Source organism: Populus euphratica, unplaced genomic scaffold (assembly GCF_000495115.2).
Source record: "Populus euphratica unplaced genomic scaffold, PopEup_1.0 scaffold18.1, whole genome shotgun sequence".
NCBI lineage: Eukaryota > Viridiplantae > Streptophyta > Magnoliopsida > Malpighiales > Salicaceae > Populus > Populus euphratica.
In genome coordinates, this window is record NW_011499881.1 from 982,847 (window position 1) to 1,002,503 (window position 19,657).

At 34.6% G+C, this 19,657-nt stretch overlaps 2 protein-coding genes, 1 non-coding gene and 1 pseudogene across 6 annotated transcripts; 3 read left to right on the plus strand and 1 right to left on the minus strand.

Moving 5' to 3' along the window:
• The first annotated feature begins 1,365 nt into the window (after positions 1 to 1,365).
• Positions 1,366 to 4,002, plus strand: LOC105129423 (DAG protein, chloroplastic-like). The gene is made up of 4 exons (XM_011031477.1): positions 1,366 to 1,834; positions 1,936 to 2,033; positions 2,124 to 2,189; positions 3,696 to 4,002. Exons 1-4 carry the CDS (start codon positions 1,416 to 1,418, stop codon positions 3,836 to 3,838), a joined length of 726 nt encoding a protein of 241 aa, XP_011029779.1. The 5' UTR covers positions 1,366 to 1,415; the 3' UTR covers positions 3,839 to 4,002.
• Positions 4,003 to 6,290: 2,288 nt separating this feature from the next.
• On the plus strand, positions 6,291 to 10,347 carry LOC105129505 (50S ribosomal protein L28, chloroplastic-like; annotated as a pseudogene).
• Positions 8,410 to 8,481, plus strand: TRNAM-CAU (transfer RNA methionine (anticodon CAU)). Its single transcript has one exon. It is a non-coding gene; the product is annotated as a tRNA-Met (tRNA).
• Positions 10,348 to 12,051: 1,704 nt separating the features above from the next.
• LOC105129424 (tetratricopeptide repeat protein 7B-like) lies at positions 12,052 to 17,923 on the minus strand. 4 transcript variants are annotated; one of them, XM_011031478.1, is made up of 6 exons: positions 17,668 to 17,923; positions 16,807 to 17,072; positions 15,937 to 16,189; positions 14,235 to 15,451; positions 13,152 to 13,305; positions 12,052 to 12,520 (listed from the first exon to the last, which is right to left on the minus strand). In XM_011031478.1, the coding sequence occupies exons 2-6, from the start codon at positions 17,056 to 17,058 to the stop codon at positions 12,204 to 12,206; spliced, it is 2,193 nt and encodes a 730-aa protein (XP_011029780.1). In that variant the 5' UTR covers positions 17,059 to 17,072; positions 17,668 to 17,923; the 3' UTR covers positions 12,052 to 12,203. The 4 variants fall into 4 exon arrangements, with proteins under 4 accessions (XP_011029780.1, XP_011029783.1, XP_011029782.1 ...); XM_011031481.1 differs by lacking the exon at positions 17,668 to 17,923 and adding an exon at positions 17,615 to 17,633; XM_011031480.1 differs by lacking the exon at positions 17,668 to 17,923 and adding an exon at positions 17,275 to 17,592.
• Between the last annotated feature and the right edge of the window lie 1,734 nt (positions 17,924 to 19,657).

Genomic DNA, 19,657 nt, shown 5'->3' on the forward strand with positions numbered 1-19,657 from the left:
AATAAATACTATTTTTGAAAGTTCCAATTGTCATAAAATCGACACATAATCATTGAACCAAGCTCTCATGGTTAGGCATCATGTGTGCATGTCAAAGGCTGGTACTATTTAATTTAATTCAGTGTTATTAAACTTTTCAATTTATAATTTATTAATCCGGTTTTAACTTAGATTAAATCTTAAATTAAACCATATAAAAATTAATTTAACATGATTTGATTAATCAAATAAATCAATTTATAACTGCATCAAATTTAACATGTTCTTTTAATTCTTTTTAGAATGACGTAATTTAATTTTTTAAAAAATACTATAATTAAATCATTTTTTTAGCATAGATGAACCCACACACCCCTCAGCTTCGGGCCAGGTCATGAGCTGGGCTGGTTTGATAACTTTGGTCCAAACAGGACACAAGCTGAGCTGTCCTTACAAAAAGACAAATCCTTCCCGCCACTACACCCAACACCAGCAAGAGAGGCAAATAAGGAACTTAATTGCTTCTACTTGAAATGGAAGAGAACAAAACGACAATAACCAACCGCCTGGTGGCCGTGAAGCACAAATCCGGCAAGAGCTGCAGTCAGATCTCAGAGGGAGCTGGGCATACAAACGTGTATGTGGCGAAGCTTCACCTTCTTTTTCTTTTGGCTGTCGTTGTGAATTAAATTTACAGAATCAGCTTTATACCTTTAAATACTTTGAGTCAAGTATAATTGAATTTATAGAGTAAAGAACCAAATTCTTACTTGAGAACCCAATGTCAATATCCACAAAATTTTAAATAAAATTATAGACTTAAAGCTTATTTGAAACCTTATCTTTTAGCTACTTTTATTAAATGTTTATTTTATTTCAATGCTAACTTAACCATGAGTTTAATTACATTAATTTAACTAGATTTATTCAATTTGATTATTTTTTTACCAAAATCAATTAGAGACAACTATAACACATGAAATTATACCTTATTAAATCAAACAATTTAGTATTATTATTATTATCATACAAATATTGAAAAAAATAAACTTTTCATTTAAAGAGAAATCGACATTATTCTAAAATAAAAAATAAAAAATGAAAGAGAAGAAGAATCAACATTATCATAAATAAAGTATCCAAAAGAATTTTAATAGACACCAACCCAAATCCTCCGGACACAAAGCCTAGCCCAAGATTCCCGAACTCAAAGTCCTCCGGACACAAACCTAGCCCACGATTCTCTAACTCAAAGTCCTCCAGGCCCAAATCTAAAATATCCCTAACTCAAAGTCCTCCGGACACAAACCTAGCCCACGATTCTCTAACTCAAAGTCCTCCAGGCCCAAATCTAAAATATCCCATCCATCTTAATAAATAGCCCCCCAAAACCCCTCAGCTACAATGGTAATCTCCAAAACCCTAATTTCATCAAAATGACCCCAACCCTAGCTCGCTCCCTCACCACCCGCCACCTCAATCTCTGCGTCCTCCTCCCCAAACGCCTCCTCTCCACCATCTCAATAACCCATCTTCCCTCACCTCCCTCTCTTCTCTGCCGCCAATCTTTACCCTCACTCTCTCACGATCTCCAATCTATCAACAAAACCACTAACCCCGCCGCCCGTTTCTCTTCCATTCGATGCCGGGTTAACCGAGCGGGCAACTCGGGCTACTCGCCCTTGAACTCGGGGTCAAACTTCAGTGACCGGCCACCCAATGAGATGGCCCCACTTTTCCCTGGTTGTGATTATGAGCACTGGCTTATTGTTATGGATAAGCCCGGTGGTGAGGGTGCCACTAAGCAGCAAATGATTGATTGTTATATTGAAACTTTATCCAAAGTTGTTGGCAGGTAAAATGGGTTTACGGGTCTCGTTCTTTTAATTGAAAGTTTCGATATTTGTCGGTTTCTTGACCGCTAAATGTTTTTTGTGTTGTTTCTTTCGTTTTTAGTGAGGAGGAAGCAAAGAAGAAGATTTATAATGTTTCCTGTGAGAGGTATTTTGGATTTGGATGCGAGATTGATGAGGAAACCTCTAACAAGCTTGAAGGTCTGTTCGGATGTTAACTCATTGCAAATCAAGAAATGGATTTACAATGTCTTTCCTAGTGATTATTGATTTTTATTTCTTTGTTACCAGGTTTGCCTGGTGTTCTCTTTGTCCTCCCGGATTCGTATGTTGACCCCGAATACAAGGACTATGGTGGTAAGACTTTGCACTTCCTTATAAGAGCGTAACTAATGTTCTTTTGTTTCGGAGTTGGTTGAGATAGCTATCCATGTGTGGGTGTGCGTGATTTTGACAAAGGTGTTCTGCTTGAAGTTTTTTATAGGAAGAAACAATGGTGATGGTATGATTTGATTTACTTCAATGCACAGTCCATCTTGGCAAAGCTAAAGAGCCTTATGGGCTATGTTTAGCTTTGAATGCTAATGGACTAAAATCAATTTGTTCTCTCTAGACTGTTCTGTGCTTTATATTCAATGGAGATGCGGATCAGTGGAGACGAAACATGATTGCTACAGCATTGCTAAGTGTTTAAAGATGAACTGTGTAGTTATTTCCTTGGTGAATGTATTTATAGGGTTGATTGTAACTTTTCGTTGATGTCTTGCTGTTATTTCTATATTAGTCCATCTTGGCAAAGCTAAAAGCCTCAGATGGGCAATGTTTAGCTTTGAATGCTAATGGACTAAAATCAATTTGTTCTCTCTAGACTGTTCCGTGCTTTATATTCAATGGAGATGCAGATCAGTGGAGATGAAACATGATTGCTGCAGCATTGCTAAGTGTTTAAAGATGAACTGTGTAGTTATTTCCTTGGTGAATGTATTTATAGGGTTGATTTTAACTTTTCGTTTATGGCTTCCTGTTATTTCTATCTTAGTCCATCTTGGCAAAGCTAAAAGCCTCAGATGGGCAATGTCTAGTTTTGAATGCTAATGGACTCACATCAATCTACTCTCATTACCTGTTTTGTCCACCTTATACTCAATGTTGGTTCAGAATCATTGGAGATGATACATAAAATCTACTGCTTTCAAAAACTCCTTTTGGTGTCTTGACATTATTCATTTTACATGTTATAAGCACCTTAATCTTTGTTCAGGTTATCTTTTTTTAATAGTTATCTGCTTGCTCTATCTCAGTTCATCTTGGCAAAGTTAAAAGCCTCAAATGGGCAGTGTCTAGCTTTGAATGCTAATGGACTGACATCAATCTACACTCATTACCTGTTCTGTTCTTCTTGTACTAATTGGAGGCGCAGAATCATTGGAGATGATACATAATTGTATTGCTTTTATAAAAATTTTCTTGGAGTTTTGACATAATTTAGGACACGAGTTAGTTTGTAATATTGGAAAATTGAAATGCTAGTTTCTGATTGTAAGGTCAGGTTAGACTCTTCTCTGTCTTTAGCAAAAGGATATCTTTTGTTTAAATTAGCTGGTTGAGCCTGCATTCAATCTGTTTCAATATGGCTCTAGAAACTAGACATGGCCTGGATCAAGATTCCAGATTTTATTCAGAGTTGTAGAGTCTCAATTTCCTTTCCATTAACACGCTTTGTTTTCAATTAACAAATGCCTTGAATTGTAATCACTGGCTCAGTTGCTTCTTCACCTTGATGGTGAAGAGCAGTTCTCATGCCACCACTGAAGTTTGGAGGTGCTTATCATGTTACTGTTTCATGGCTTTCTTTTATGGCAGCTGAGTTGTTCGTGAATGGTGAGATAGTTCAGAGGCCACCTGAAAGACAGAGAAGGGTGGAACCTCAGCCACAGAGAGCTAATGACAGACCAAGATATAATGACAGAACTCGATATGTGCGACGCAGAGAAAATATGCGGTGAACCACTGCATGGGGGGGGAGCTTACTGTATAGTTTCTGCAATTGGGAGCTTGTCCTGCATGTTTACTCGTGTTTCTGCTTTACAGTTGAACTATGGATATTCTTTGTTATAATTTGTACCCTTCTTGTGGTGTTTGATGAATGTAAAATCTGCTATTCTCGTAATTTCCTCGTCTGCTCCTAGATCTGGTTGCTCATCTGCTTGTTATGTTTTACTTGCGCCGAACCCCGTGGTGGAAATTTTTGGAATAATGTTTGTTGGTCATTCCCATGGTGAGGTGGTTACCGTTATAATTTTGCGTGCACATGTATAATGGTTGATTCGGTGAACTGTGATGACAAAACTACCTGTGCCAGTCGGTGTCTACAAAAACACGATACGGCGAGGGTGTGGATATTTTCCCAGGTAAAAAGGGGTACTTTTCCTTGATAAGCAATTCGGGACGAGGGCAGGAAAGTTCAAACTTAATATTTTGGTAAAAAAAGTTTTTAATTAAAATTGATGAATTATCAAATAAATTATAAGAATTTTTTAGTCAATTTATAATATTTAAATATCAGTCTATTAATATTTATTATTAATTTACAGAGAAAAAAATCTTCAGGGTTGTTGAAATTTATAAACTTAATTGTAAATTTTGAAAAAAAATACATATTATTTTCCTGAAACAATGCTATTTTTGTTGTATGAATAAAATGCATTATTTTTTTAAGCATTGGACTATATGCTACAAGTAAAATTTGTTTTTAAACCATGTTTTTTCAGCACAAACTTATTATTTTTAACCTAAAAAAACCTTAGTTAAATAAGATTTTAACTTCTAATCTTATTTTGATTTGACAAAGTTGACTCTAAATTTTTTATTTAATTATAAACCACATAAAAATTTACTAGTTTGACATAAAAAACAAACCTAAACTAGAATTCAAATCAAAATCAACCTTTAAAAAAAAACATAAAAATTCCATTTTTTAACCAAAATAAATCAAATCCATATAAACAAAGAACATGAAGACATCGAAAAACATTTAACTTGAATCTAGCAATGTAAATTTTAAATCAAATAAGATATAATCAAATCAAAGACATATATATTAAAAATTATACAATAATCAATAACCTGAATGTAGCAATATAGATTTCAAATCAAATAAGATATAATCAAATTAAGAACATATACATATTATAAATTATACAATAATCAATAATCTAGCCTGATCTTGGTAGAGGGAATATATAACTTTCATTTACATTTAACCTTACTCAATTTAAAGATCTATAACCCAATCAAGCTAAAATCTAAAAATGCAATGATGACCAATCAAGAATAAGATATTGTTAAGTTTGTTAAAGAAAATGAGATGTAAATATTTAATAAGAGTAGCTAATATTGATAGACAAGATGTTTTTTAGTTGAATATTGGTTGTTGCAAGAATAAGATATTGTTAAGTTTGTTAAAAAAAATGAGATGTAAATATTTAATAGGAGTAACTAATATTCATAGACAAGATGTTTTTTAATTGAATATTGGTTGTTACAGTTCCAAAGATGGTTTGAAATATCATTTTTATCCTCCTAAAAGAGCTTACTCGATCAATCAAAATTGTCAAAAAAAGAAGCTAAAGTGGCAAAATGACATAATGTTTAAGTTAAACCCTATAAATTAGGGTTTTTAATTAAGAATCTAACAAATTTCATTCTAATTATTTTTAATTGCACCTGTAAATACCTTCAACCTCTTAATTTTCTGTAATTTCATCCTATCGAACTCAATCATTAGCCTTGAAATTTAGCACTATTTTCATCTTGATCCTTGGTTTCTGATTTGTTTACTTTAATTTTTAATTCACCGTCAAATGTTCAATTTTTATTTAATTTGGCTCTAAATTGGGTAAATTTCAATTGTTACAATCATAATTGTTTTTTTAATTTGGTCACTGGTTTCAAATTTTTTTAATTAAGTTTCAATTGTTCATCAAACTTTAATATTTTTGCAATTAAACCCCTGATTTGATCAAATTAACTTTTTTTAAATTAGAATTTGATCCCCGAACTTCAATTTCTTGCAATTAAAAACTAAATTGACTTTAAAAATAATTTTTTCACGCAATTAAGTCCTTAGTCAAATTAATTAAGCCTTCCAAAATTCTTTTTGAGTCCTTACCTATCCAAATTTGTATTGTTTTACCTCAAATAAAAATATTTTCACCAAATAAGCCCTTTGTCAATCATAATTGGATTGCTAATTTTTCCAAGTCTTATAAATTTTGGTCTTCCAACTTTTTTTCTTTTTTATTTTGGTAATATATGACTAACTTAAGCAATTTTTAAGATTTTCTTCATGTATATCCTTTTTTTTTTTATGGGATCAAAAGTAAATAACAACATGTAGTGTGTGATGAAACAAATTCTAAAAGAAGGAACATCAAAGAATTTATTTACCAAAAAGTTATGGAAGGCAACAGCAATGGTGAAAATAAACCAGCGGGTGATGCCACGGAAGAGGAGCCATGCCAGCCAGGTCAGGTTGGCGGTGGTGTGGTTGTTCAAGACTTAGTATGCAAGAGTTTATCTGACTCTCAAGAACCAGCCCATGATGAATTGGATAGCAATATATCAACAAGGTCGCTGATGATGGCATTCAAATAGAGGAAGTCTGCGTGGAAACAAATCGATTGCTGGAGAAGATTTCAATTTGGAGGAGGTCGGAGAAAACAAAGTGATGGCCGAAGAAAAGCTAAATCTGGAGGAAGTCAGTCGAGATGTTGAAAAAACTTATCTGAATGATAGATAGTATGAGAACAGGACCGAATTCTATTGAGAAGGGTGATGGTAAGGAACAGGATTGTAATCTTGGACGCATTTTGGAGCCAGGCTGTATTTTTGTTGAGTTCAGAACAACAGAAGCCTCATGCATGGCAGGACATTGTTTACAAGGGAAGGTTATTTGATGACGGTGTTGTAGTGGTGGAATATGTTCCTCTTGATATTTACTTGGCCAGATTCCGAAAATGATTGCTTGTTTCAGTAATTTCCATGAACTAATTGGGAAAACCACCTGCATGCAGATCTGGATTACCGAATCCTCTGTTCATGCCCGATAAAATAACCCTACCGTTTAACATGTCAGAGCAGCATTGAAATTGTGAAATAATCCTCTGTTTTGCCTATATGACATGTAGGAGAACCTTTTTTTTGGAATGTAATGGGAGCTTGCAAATGCCGAAATCATATTAACTGGTTGAAGCTTGGATTTTCAGGGATCGGGTTGGTCTGAACTCGTTTCCGAGACTTTTTTTGGGAGACACTTTCGTTAGCTTTGAACAATTTGGTAAATTTTTGGGGTGAAAATATGAATTAAGATTACAATGGAAAAGGGCGGGGCAAATCAACATCCACTTCCATCGCATCTTGATAAAGCAAAAGTCTTGAATTATCTGTGCACTAACCCAGTTTCTTTGAAGAAGAAAAGCTAAAATTCCGTTCACAAACAACTTTATCACCGTCACAAACACAAATTCAGTATAGGCTGCCCACATTTTAGCTTTAGTAGAGGAACAACAGCCCAAATTAGCAGAAAAACCCGACACGATTCATGGCAGTTGGTTACAGGTTCTTATTTCTTTAAAAGCAAAAAATAAAACAAACAAGGTTTTTTTATATATATATGCACGTTGCTGCTTATATTTTGAACCAAAAACTTACCTTGATCGATCTCAAAGTTCAGACTTTATTTTGCTCAACAAAGTTGTTTAAGCAGATAGAGCGAGAGGGACCGTAACTAAACGGTTCGTGCTGGCTTCAACGAGAGGACTAAATGCGAAGAAGAAAGAGAAGTGTACTTGAAGTGTTGAGCAACATGAAGACATGATTTCCGATCACGAGCTTGTCCTTCAAAAATTTGTGGTGGAAGACTACGGTGTCTGTATAATGAAGGTTACACCTGTAAGAATGTCTTTGGTGTAAAGGTAAATCTTTTAGACTACGGTGTCTGTATAATGAAGGTTAGATCTACAAGAATGTGTTTGGTGTTATGGTAGATGTTTTGGTTGATTTGAAAAAATAGATGTTTGGTTGAAATTAAGGTTGATTTGAAAAAATAGATATTTGATTGAAATTAAAGTTGAAAAAAAAAAAATTTAATATGTTTGGTTAAAAAAGTTTTTGAAATTAAAGTTACAAAATAATTTTTAAAAATATATATTAATATTGATGATTTTAAATTTAATTATTATAGAATTAATTACTCCTATTATATCATGAAATAAATAATACTTTATATAAAATATTTTTTCAATCGTAAAAATTATAAGGAATTCATATATAATAATTTTTTTTTTTTATCAAATAATTATAAATTATATTTTAATTAAAATACAACTACAGCCGCGTAAACAAACATCGTCTAAGTAAATAAACCCACCGCTACCGCTCTGTTTTGCACTGGAGGGAGGTCTGGAGCTGGGGCAAACGCTGAAGCCATGCTACAAAGTATATCGATATATAATACAATACGAATCCTGATTTATATATATCGATATATAATACAATACGAATCCAGATACACAAAATCAGAGTGGCGCAGCGGAAGCGTGGTGGGCCCATAACCCACAGGTCCCAGGATCGAAACCTGGCTCTGATAAGAGAAAGGCTTCGAATTCACTCGGTCATTTTTTCCATGCAATACATATCTTCTTATGAAAATTATTTACATACGAACATTATATTTATAAAACATTTCCAACCATTTTTTACAAAACATCCCTTTAAAATAAAAATTATTTATTTTAAATAATTCATTTTATAAATTTTAGAGGTTGAGTAAAAGATAATGATAATAATAATACTTATGAATATATTTTAATACAAGGTGCACTGTTGGGCCACAGGCCTTGGGAAAACCAGCCCAATGGAGCAGGCTATATGATCCCCAGCCCAACTACAAAACAACCCTTCAAAACACAAATTATTTGTTTTAAATCATTCATTTTATAAAGTTTGGAGGTTGAGTAAATACGGCTGCTGCTGCACATGTTATCCCCCCCTGCCGGTCCGAGAGGCAAAAGTAGATTGCGGGAGATTTATATAATTATTAATTTATTTGTGAAATTAATTGTGGTATATATAAATTGGTTTGAATATTTATATTAATTTTTTTTAAAAAAATTAATGGTTTAGATTTGTTTTTTAATAATTATAAATTTAAGTTTTTCAGAGTAACTAAAAATTTATATAATTATTAATTTTAAAATTTATAAAATTCATTGATATCCAGACACCGTTTTAATAAAAAATACAGAAGAAGAAGAAGAATACGATAGCTACAGCAGCTGTAGGGGAAGGAGTGTTGCTTGGAAACAATACACGCTTCCTTAAGACACAGCAGTTCTCCATTTCGAAGCCTAGTCCGGTTTCGGTAGGATTTCTTACTTCCCAATTGGGTGGCATCAGGATTTCCTACAACCCACCAAAACCACTCACTGCTCCTTTCACTCCCGCTATCCAACCTCTCGTCGCACGTAAAATCTTCTCCCTTTCTCTTCTTTTCCTTCGGTTTGGATTAATCAAAGTTTTGGACTGTGAAATTTTTTATTTTTGGGATCAAGTAAAATTGCCGCACAACGTTTGGTAGAAAAGCCCGGCATTGCTAATTATAGGATTTACTTGCCTCGGTTTCTTAGTAACATCTTGTTTTGCGGATCTAGGTGTTGCATCTGTCTTGTCTTGACATGCTAGTGTCTGTTTGATACGACGCAGAGATAATCCTTGCTTATTTGATTTTTGTTCATAATGTACATGGGAGTGAGTTGGTGCTTACCATGATCCTTAACAAATTTCGTTGGCGTCTTTAGAGTTGTTTAGAATTTGATTCATTGTGTAATTTGAATCATCTTTTTGCAGGTAGAATTTGCCCCTTTACTGGGAAGAAGGCCAACAGGGCCAACAAGGTTTCCTTTTCAAACCACAAGACCAAGAAGTTGCAGTTGTCAACTTGCAGTACAAGAGGGTGTGGTGGGAAGCTGGCAAGCGCTATGTCAAGCAGAGATTGCCAACCAAAGCGTTAAAGACTATAGAGAAGAACGGACTGGATGCTGTTGCCAAGAAGGCCGGCATAGATCTTCGCAAAGAGTGATAAATTGGTCTTATGTTTTTGTTTCTGATTGTTAGCGTATTTGGTTTTCTGTTACTTCTTATATTCATTCCCTGTTCTGATGAAGTTCTTCCCTCAAATCAATGGTATCTTCATCTTTACATCTCAAAAGCTTGTAATTACTCTTTGTTCATGTGCTCTTGTAAGTTCATGGCTTTTTATCCAAACCTATATTGATTCCACAATCAGGAAATTGCGGAATAGTTTCATTTAGGGTGTGATGTATTGTTGTGCTGCCAATCTGTAACCAGTTGCATTATACCATATGCTATGGCGCAAGTAACTTCGGAAGGTAGCTTCTGTATGTTGGTAGTAGGTTTGATGCCATGATGTTGGATCCTCGCATGCCCTTGTATTTTGTTTGCTGATTACGCATTATCCTAGTTGTAGATTATAATGGCACTGCAAAGTGTAGTGTTTCAAATTTTCGGATAAGGTTTTCAAATTTCAGGCTAGATTCTCCTTCTTCTTCATTTCCTGAGCTGAAGCGTTCTGCCACATTTGGAGTTGATGGATCAATGACTGCACTAGGTTTTAAAAACAATGGAACATTGGTGTGAGTGCACAGATTTCTTGCAACATTTTGAACTGGATATCAATATCCAATCAACGTGATCTGGAATCACCGAGCCATGGTTGGATGTCTTTTCCGGTCATGACTGAATGTCACGATCAGATGACCAAATCCACTCGTGTACTTCTTTTCTGTTTCATTTCATTTAGCAAGGCTGCTGGATTTTGCCGATAGAATGGACACAATTGTCATACAAAGAAGAGAGGGTAATCAACCAAAACATTCATAAGAACCAAGAATTTACAGGACAGTTTTGAGCCTGATCGTGCATATACGCATTGGATCGATTGTCTAAACTACTTGGTTTTGCAGAATTCATCATGTGTGATTTTGTATTGATTGTTATCTTTTAAACTGTTCCATGTAAAGACTGCAGGCTTCTCTTCTAAATCAAGGAATACTAGTGGAAAATATCCAAAGAATATCGGATATTCTATCCAATAGGATTCAGATGTCAGCATGCCTTGTGAATACCAGCAACCACGACAAATGGAACAGCATGCTTCCTGGCAGCAAGAGCAACCGTGTTCAACCAAACAGGACCTGTGACACCACCACTGGCCACCACGGCATGAACTCCAACTACAACCTTTATCATAATTCCCAAGTTTAGGAAACCTAAAGAATTTTAAAAATATTCTTTTTCCCATGTTTCCTTAATCGTTTCTGTTAAAGATTGCTTCAGGAATGCCATAAGTCCACGTCACCTTCCTGTTATATTAGTTTCAGTTTTTTATGATTTATTGCTATTAGTTAGCATTTCAGTGTTTTCTTTGACTATATATCTGTAAGGATGTCTATCAAATAAGATAAGCAATCAATTACCCTCGCCCTGCAACTCATTAGTATTCTTATTCTTGCAGTCTTTTGATTTCTTTCTTTCCTTAAGAACTAGATGTTTCAATTTGGTGTCTTTCCTCTCTTTTTCAAGGAAAAACTTAATTTGTGAGCACAATTTACAATATAATTATCTATGGCACGCCCTTATTTTCTGTACGCAAAGAAAATGTCCACTTCCTGTGTTTAGAAAAGAAAAATGTTCATTGAAATCTAAATAAAAATAAAAATTAGGAGTTCATAGATGTGAATTCCTTTTTGTTCACGAGGGGAAGTCTGAAAGACCTTGAATCACATGATAGGCGCAAAACTTGCTTTCTCAAAAGAATCTATTAGATCAACAACTGCTAGTATAATCTCACCTGAATCGTCAGGTATCTGATGTAATTCGATCCAGTTAGATTGGATTCTTCCATTCCTAGTGACCAGAGAAGTACGTCGGCATAATAACTAAAAAGAATTTGCTTGGAGAAAAGAATTTCTACCTGAATTTTTTCTGCTCACCAATTTCATGATCCCCCGAGTTCAAACTCAATATGTTTTCTCTTGAATTGAATCCCTCGAGTCTAGAAACATGTCTGATAAATATAATTACTCCCTTCCATTACTATAAGCTGGATTAATTTGAAGTGAAATATTAAAAGAAAGAATGGGGATTAAAACTTGCTAGAAAAACAAATAAAATTAACTTTTACATTACATCATTCAACTAGAGAAAGTCGAACAAGTATTTTTGAGTAATAATACACATACATATGGGCTTACGGGCTGACGGAGCAAAATGTGCTTCAAGATCAGGTCGTTATCTGAAGGACTCAACTGGCGCAGAATCTTCCAGAAACGCTGCAGCCTCAAAGCATTCGACAGCCTCAAGTGCTGATGCACTGACATCAGCCTTGTAGAGTAGTCCAAGGTTGTACCATGCAGAATGGTTTGTTTTGTCAAGTCGAATAGCATCAGTGAGAAAGCTTCTGATAATTGGTATTGACTGACTGCCTAGTCGTCTGAGGATACAGGCAGTGGATACCAAGCTTGGGACATGGTTGGGTTCCACATCTAATGCTGCCCTGAATGCTTTCAGAGCTTCTTGATGCAAGCCCTTTGCTTCGTAGAGTAAACCTAACATAATCACCAGTTCTTTTGTTAATATTTTAATGTAAAAGAAAGATCTTGCAGAACATTAAATTACATTTTGCTGCAGAACTGACTTGTCTATAAGCAACTTGTTTTAATTTGGTACCCTAAACCTAAAAAATCTATACATTAAAAATGACATAATATGCCAGGAAGCAACATAGACGACTAAAATTGAACTTTCAATATGATTTTTCCACATTACAGAACAATTCCATATTTTTAAGTAATCTTATATTTTGGAGCCATTTCCTAACATTATTCATTCCACAGGCTTACCAGACATTGATAAGCCTAGCTTCAATTGTTTTGGTGCATGAGGATGAAAGTGGTATGTCGGTAACTTTATATACTACCAAATAAGAAATGGACTTCTAAGGTTCTAGGAACTATTCTGGTCGCAGTTGAAGTGTTTAAGTTGCAGTTAAGAGACGCAGCTATTAACGTGTGCTTATTAGCTTTTAACATAAGACTTCGGGTTGAGAGGAGCTAATAAGCAGAAAAGGAATCAAATCTTGCACATAAACTAGACAGCCTATATATTATATGTAGCTGCAGCCTGTATATCGAAGACATGATGACGGTGGGAGTGCATCATTTATGAACATCTAATCACCTGTTGAGTGCCATCTTGAAGCAGAATATGGACTGATAATCTTGGATTTTGAAAGACAGGCCTCAGCATCCCGCCACTTTGACAAACTTGTGTACAAATTAGCCAGATCATGCCATGTTTCCATTTCCAAACTCCGATCACTGTTTCTCCAATTCTGCAAAATTATATATATGGAAAAAACATTTAAAAAAAATAAAAATTGAGAAGCATATTCGTGCTATTCAATACTACTATTTTTGCCTCAGCACAGACTTCATTGGGTTCAAACCCAAACTCCAGTTGTTTTCACCTCTCAAGGCAATGACAGAACCCAAAAGCTTTTCAAATTCTCTGGGAAGAGAATAGCTCTCCGTAGAGTTGATGAGGATTTCGTTATTTACTAGACAAAAATTTCAAGAAATATTTCCCATGAACACTTTCTAAAACGTGAGAAGTCTTAACTCTCACCTCAAAGTTGAAAAACATAAATGTAGTTGCAAGCACTGCCCACGATACCACAATCTATTTCTAGTTTCACAATCTAAATAATCATAGATTACTTTTGGGAAATTTTACAAATTTTAATATAGAAAAAAGAAACATTTTCATTGACATTCAAAGACACTCTTGTATTTCAAAGGCTGTAAATATTATATTTTTGCGCATTACAAATAATTACAAAAAATATGAAGTAAAAAGTTCTTATTCTCCAATTTAAATTTATTTTCTTCATTGGAAAAGATCAAACAACTATGTTCCTGGTGATATTACATTCAAACAACTATATGATGGATTCCAGTGAATTAACACATAGGAAATGCAAATTTCAAGAAAGCACTTCATGACAGTTAAGAAATTAAAATCATGTCAGCAAATGAGCGAACCCTTGTCTTCATTAAAATAATTTCCTGATGCATATCCAATTGAGAAGACAATAAATTGTATATTCTTTCGAAACATTATGCTCAAAGATTAAGACATGCTCCCATTTCTTTAATGCTGCTGACTTTTCTGCTTAGTGAGAAATTTACAATTTAAAAGTCCTAACATATGTTTTTTCAGTGTCACCATAATAGGCATGATGGGTATGTAAATCAATCCTACCTTTGGCAGCTTCTTGCCAGAACCTGAGCTTTTAGTTCGAACTTGGACAATAGCAAGCAGATAAATGTAGGTATCTATTGCATTCTGTAATTTCCCCTGTGCAATTTGGAGTTTAGCTTTTGTCCGCAACAGCTCTCCTTGATCCCACTTCCCAGTTTGATCCAGACCAGCGTTAATTACATTCTCTGCATCAACAAACTGTTTTTGAGCTGACAATATTCGCGCCATAAGGATATAACTTCTAACATTAGACCCAGCCTCAAGTTTTAAAAGCTGCTTTGCATGGTAAAGGGCAGTATCCAACTTTCTCTGCTCAGCATTTTCTAGACTGAGATGGAATATGATAGACGGGTCTCTTTCTCTCATCATTGTTTCAGCACTTTCCAGCAACTCAAGCGCTTCAGTTTGTTTAGAAATTCTCTCTGTATCAGAAGCAACTGATCTGGATTGAGTTGACAGTAAAATACCCTGTAAGCAGTTGGCAACACTTGCCATCTGGTCGCATCTTCCACGCAATTTAGAGAGTGCTTTGCAAGCATAAGTTATCCCTTCGTCCACACAAATCATATTTGTTGCGCAAATTTTTGAAGCTAATAATAATTCCAAAACACAGTCTGGGTTCTCTCTGTTGTTCAGCAAATTCCTCAAAAGATTCAAAGCAATCATTTGCTCGCCCTCTCCATGGTAACAGAGAGCAAGAATGCTATATCTTTCTCTCCTTTCCATGATCCCTGGAAGCAACTCTTCCACCTGATGGGCCAGTGCTCTCTGTTCCCCTGAAACAGATAGTGCAAAAGAAAGGTGATACATGATTGTCGGGTCCCACTCAATCTTTTTGACAGCAAATTTTCTTAATAGAATTAATAACAGAAGAATAGCCTCTTCTATATTGTTTCTTGGTACAAAAGATACGTCCACCTGTGAACGGAGATTAGGAGGGCTTGCATCACAACCGCTATACAACAGAAAAACAGCAAATTCCTTTTGTAACTTAGCTATGGTCTCCATATTCAGATTCCAATTATATAGGAGAGCCCTCCGGTATGACAAGATAGCTTCTTGGAGAGACCCAGCAAGTTTCCATAACTCAGGAAGCAATTCAACAGCTTTGTTTAGAATATCCTGTAGCTTCCGATCTGCAGAAACACTTTCTGGTATGCCTTCTGGTAATGCAGACTCAAGAGTGTCCAAAATCACTTTGCATGACTGAGCTGCTTCTGCAAACATAGGCAGGAAGGAAAGTTAGCCATAAAGAAAAAATAATATATACATCACATACAGCCATTTAGAATCCTTTCATCTCATATTTCATCATTTGCATCTGTGCATGCATGTGTTCATGATATAAGAACATCTAAACATACATACATGAAATAGCTTGCTGCATACAAAATAACCCATGGAGAAAACTTAGGTACAATAGTTGTAAGAACCATGCAACATGACTCCTTGATATATTTAATTTTTTTTCTTAAAACAAGCAAAAGTGCCTCTATAATTATTTATTTGGACCCATTCGAGACTTGAGATTTCCAAGCAAACTACATTAAGAGAAGCTTGCTGCCCACTGACAGTCCTGCTACTGCAGGGTCTTACAAATCAGTGGCTCTCCAAAGTCAAACCACAGCATCTGGATCCCAAAGTTTCTTTGCACTAAACTAGAAAATATAACATGGAAAACGAAAATAAGGTCAGAATATACCTTCAAACCGTCCCAGACCCTGCAATGATTTTACTTTGAGATAAATAGCTTCAAGAAGTAAACTAATAGCATGCATCGACATGGGTGGCGCAGCATCACTTTGAGAACGGCGTCGGTTTTGTTCACATCTTCTAGAAAGGGAGACTTTAATCTTAGAAGTCACAGAAGCAATGTCGATTCCTTCAAACACATGAAGTGCTCCTTCTATATTTCCTTTTTGATACTCGAGCCTTCCCAATAATGCTCTCGCTTCCTATAAAATTAGATGGCCTCTTAGCCTCATGAAGTATTGTGAAGTTACATTATAAAATTCAACAAAAATAACAATTTCAATGATGAGGAATTGCAGTAAGGTGCGTCAAATAAAACAGAAACAAAGCATCAAATCTTATAAATGAGCCCAAAGAAAAATGCAAGCCGCAGTTGAGTGCTTCAAATACACTTTCCCTTTCTTCTCTTCTAATACTTTGATTCGATATTTTTTTCTTATTGATGGATCCAATAGTTTGACCTTGAATGGGATCGGACCATCTCAAATAACATCACGAGTTTAACATTATATGCTTCATCTCAAATTACACACGCACGCGCACACTACACAATACTGCCCCCAAATGGTTATGCTGTGGTTTCATTCACTGCAAAACGGAAGTTTTTATGGTCACCCTAACATATCAAGGCATCCCCATTATCCACACCTAAAAGATGCATAACAGTTAAATCCTGTATATAGATACAGTTCATTGCATAGCTTTTTTCAGTGTCTTCTTCACAGATTTAATATGAAAATTTAAACAGTTTATCAAGTCCATTGACATTCAATTCTTGCAGAGCAAAAAAAAAAATGATAACAAAGCCTTATTTCTTTACCTCATAGTTGAGATAACCACTCTCACGAAGGGATGACTCTGCTTCTTCAATGTTGCTATTCTCGATCTTTATATCTGCCTCAGCAGCTCGTGATGAATAACTGGCCGAATAGTCCCGAGTTGCCAAGGACTCTGAAGAAGAAGCCATGTCATCTAATCTTAGCTGCTCCCCGGAACGTATACACTTCATCATCTTCCACAATCTCCCTCTGATGCCAAGTCCCCGCCTTTTTATCCAATTCTTAAGTCTCATAACGTTTCATTACCCTTGATATTGTTCCAAAACAGAATCAAAAGCAAAACACACAAAATCAGAACTCCTTGAGTAACTTAAACAACAAAAAAATAACTATGCTCTAATTGCCTGCCATGTATTCTATGATCATGAACAACATGGAAGAACCTGAACCTGTGAGCTCTCAAATATATCGAACCAATGAGTTTTTCTTAACAAACATATGAAAGCTACATTGCCATCCTAATCAACCATGACTTAAAAGTCTTATTTTCGCTTAACACATTTCAAGCCCTTGAAACCACAAAATTGAGAATTCGAGCATCCAAATTATCACTTGAAATGCAAAACTAGCCACTAAATTTGAATTCTTCTTCACCAAAGCCCACCACACAAATAAACCACCCAGACCTCAGCACCCCACAGGCTAAAGAAAAGTAAAAGGGGAGTAGAAAGCTCAAAAACAAGAAAAGTCCAGCTAAACCACCCAGATGACTTGTTTGCAACAGAAAATCAACCACAGAACATGACTGCAATGGAAGGTAAAGTAGGGGAAGTAAAATAAACCCTTTACCATATAGGCAAAGAAAACAGCTGGGATCAAAATAACCATCCAAAAGAAAGTACCTTTCATGGCAAAAAAGTATTGACTGAGCCCACAACACATCAAGACTTTCACGGTACATCTCCACAATTCAACCAAGAATCCCAAGCTTCTTTCTTTCCCCTATTCTATTTTATTAACCGTCCTTTTCCTTCCCTCTCAAGTGTGGACTTCAAATTTCTTTGAAGTTCATTTATCTTGAGAACTATTTCCAGTGTAGTTGTTGAAGTTTCAAACAGTACAAGGAAGCATGTATGAGCATTACATCACGGAATCAGAGTTTATTTCAAAGGTGTGAACAGAGGGAAGTTTATGGTTCATAATTACACATTTATTAATTAATTAAAGTATGCTTTAATGTTATCAAGAAATATACTTTATTGCGCAGCTCATGCTATTGGTGAAAGAAACGGACATGGGACCCAGTTTGAAATCTACCCTTCACACTCCGGTCAACTGCAGTGCTGCCCCCCACAATAATTCCTCGCAACTTTGCTTTGCTGTATTTTTCCTGCAGTAGCAGATACTTCAGGCAACTGGCAAGGCCAACAAGCCTCTTAGGAACATAGACAGAGCCAAGTAAGCTTTTTTTCTGAATTAAGGCTAACCCAAGCGGCTGTGCTCTGGTGAGTGGGTATGTTTTTATTACTATCTTCTAGTGCTAGCTGTCTCATGAATGCGATCCTCTTGAGATTCAAGGATTAAAAAGCAAAGAGAAAAGATTAACCCACGACACTAAAAATAATTAGGGTTTTTATGGTTCATGTAAAGCACTTTATTTTTTTATAATCATTTTATTGAAGCATGCAGGCCAGACGCATGCTTCTTTACTGTCTTTTTTCTGTTTTCCTTTTTGTTTTCTTTGTTTTTTTACCGTCCAGGAAAAATTTACAAAATTCATTTGTTTTTTTTAAATTTTAACATGATTTTTAAATATTATTATAAATTTTTATTTGAATTTTAATAATTTTATTTAATTATTATATACTTGAAATGAAAATGATTACACTAAAAGTAAATTATTAATGAAAGTTTGATTAAATTCGGTTTTTTATCATTAAAACTTTTGAATTGATTTTGAACATAATTTTATCATATTTATAATTTTCTTTAGCTTTTCATCACACATAATATAAACATATTATTTTAAAATTACTTGTTAACTTGTCTTAATAATTATAAAATATTTTTAAATAAAATAAAAATATTGATTCTATTTAAAAATATTATCTTGACCAGATAAGCAAGAGATACATTAATAAAAAAAATATATTGACAAAGAAAAAAATTTAAAATAAATATATTTTTTGGGTTTAATAATAATAACAAAAAGTTTTTCAAAAATTATATATTTTTTAATTAGAAAAAAATAAAAAACAGGTCTCCAGTAACATAGCTAGAACATACAAGCCAGTTATACACTAACCTTGCATTTACAACTCGACAATTAAACTATTAAACATAAAATAAAAACAACTACATAAGCAAAATGTTTTTCAAGGAAATAATAATTGAAATGTCTTTTTTTTTCTCCTTTTGTTCTAACAAACAAACTCATGTTCTTCTGTTGATATATAACTTGATTCTTGAAATAAATAAATAAAATAAAAAATCCTAGACAAAATTTGTCATATCTTTCCTTCTTTCATGCGTCGAACATGATATTAAAGAGCACCCATAACCCTTGACGTATGGTCTTCCTCTCAATGCGACAACTATTTGGTTGTCTATCCGCTGCACAATTCATTCTTAGCTCTAAAAGCAAAGTCAGCCTTGTTTTCGCGTGGTTGAAACTTGTTAAGGTTGTCTATCCAGGCGACAACGAATGTTTTGGTCCATTAGAATGGCTGGAGGCCCAATCTATGCTGCCAAAATTGTCAATAAACATAAATACCAAGAAAAAAGTCCCCTAAAAAAGAAAAAAAAAACTAAATAAAAGTAGAATAAACATATTTTTTTTTTTAAAAAAATAACTTGTTGTAACATAAGCATGTATATCAATGTTTATTATAA

What these genes read in the sequence shown, in the direction of transcription:
- LOC105129423 (XM_011031477.1), top strand. Translation starts at nt 1,416, where the DNA reads ATGACCCCAACCCTAGCTCGCTCCCTCACCACCCGCCACCTCAATCTC. An exon ending in AACCTCTAACAAGCTTGAAG is followed by an intron (nt 2,034 to 2,123) that starts GTCTGTTCGGAT and finishes CTTTGTTACCAG; the next exon opens with GTTTGCCTGGTGTTCTCTTT. An exon ending in CGAATACAAGGACTATGGTG is followed by an intron (nt 2,190 to 3,695) that starts GTAAGACTTTGC and finishes CTTTTATGGCAG; the next exon opens with CTGAGTTGTTCGTGAATGGT.
- LOC105129424 (XM_011031478.1), bottom strand. Translation starts at nt 17,058, where the DNA reads ATGAGACTTAAGAATTGGATAAAAAGGCGGGGACTTGGCATCAGAGGG. An exon ending in GTGGTTATCTCAACTATGAG is followed by an intron (nt 16,190 to 16,806) that starts GTAAAGAAATAA and finishes CTAATTTTATAG; the next exon opens with GAAGCGAGAGCATTATTGGG. An exon ending in TTCAAGATGGCACTCAACAG is followed by an intron (nt 12,521 to 13,151) that starts GTGATTAGATGT and finishes TGATTATGTTAG; the next exon opens with GTTTACTCTACGAAGCAAAG.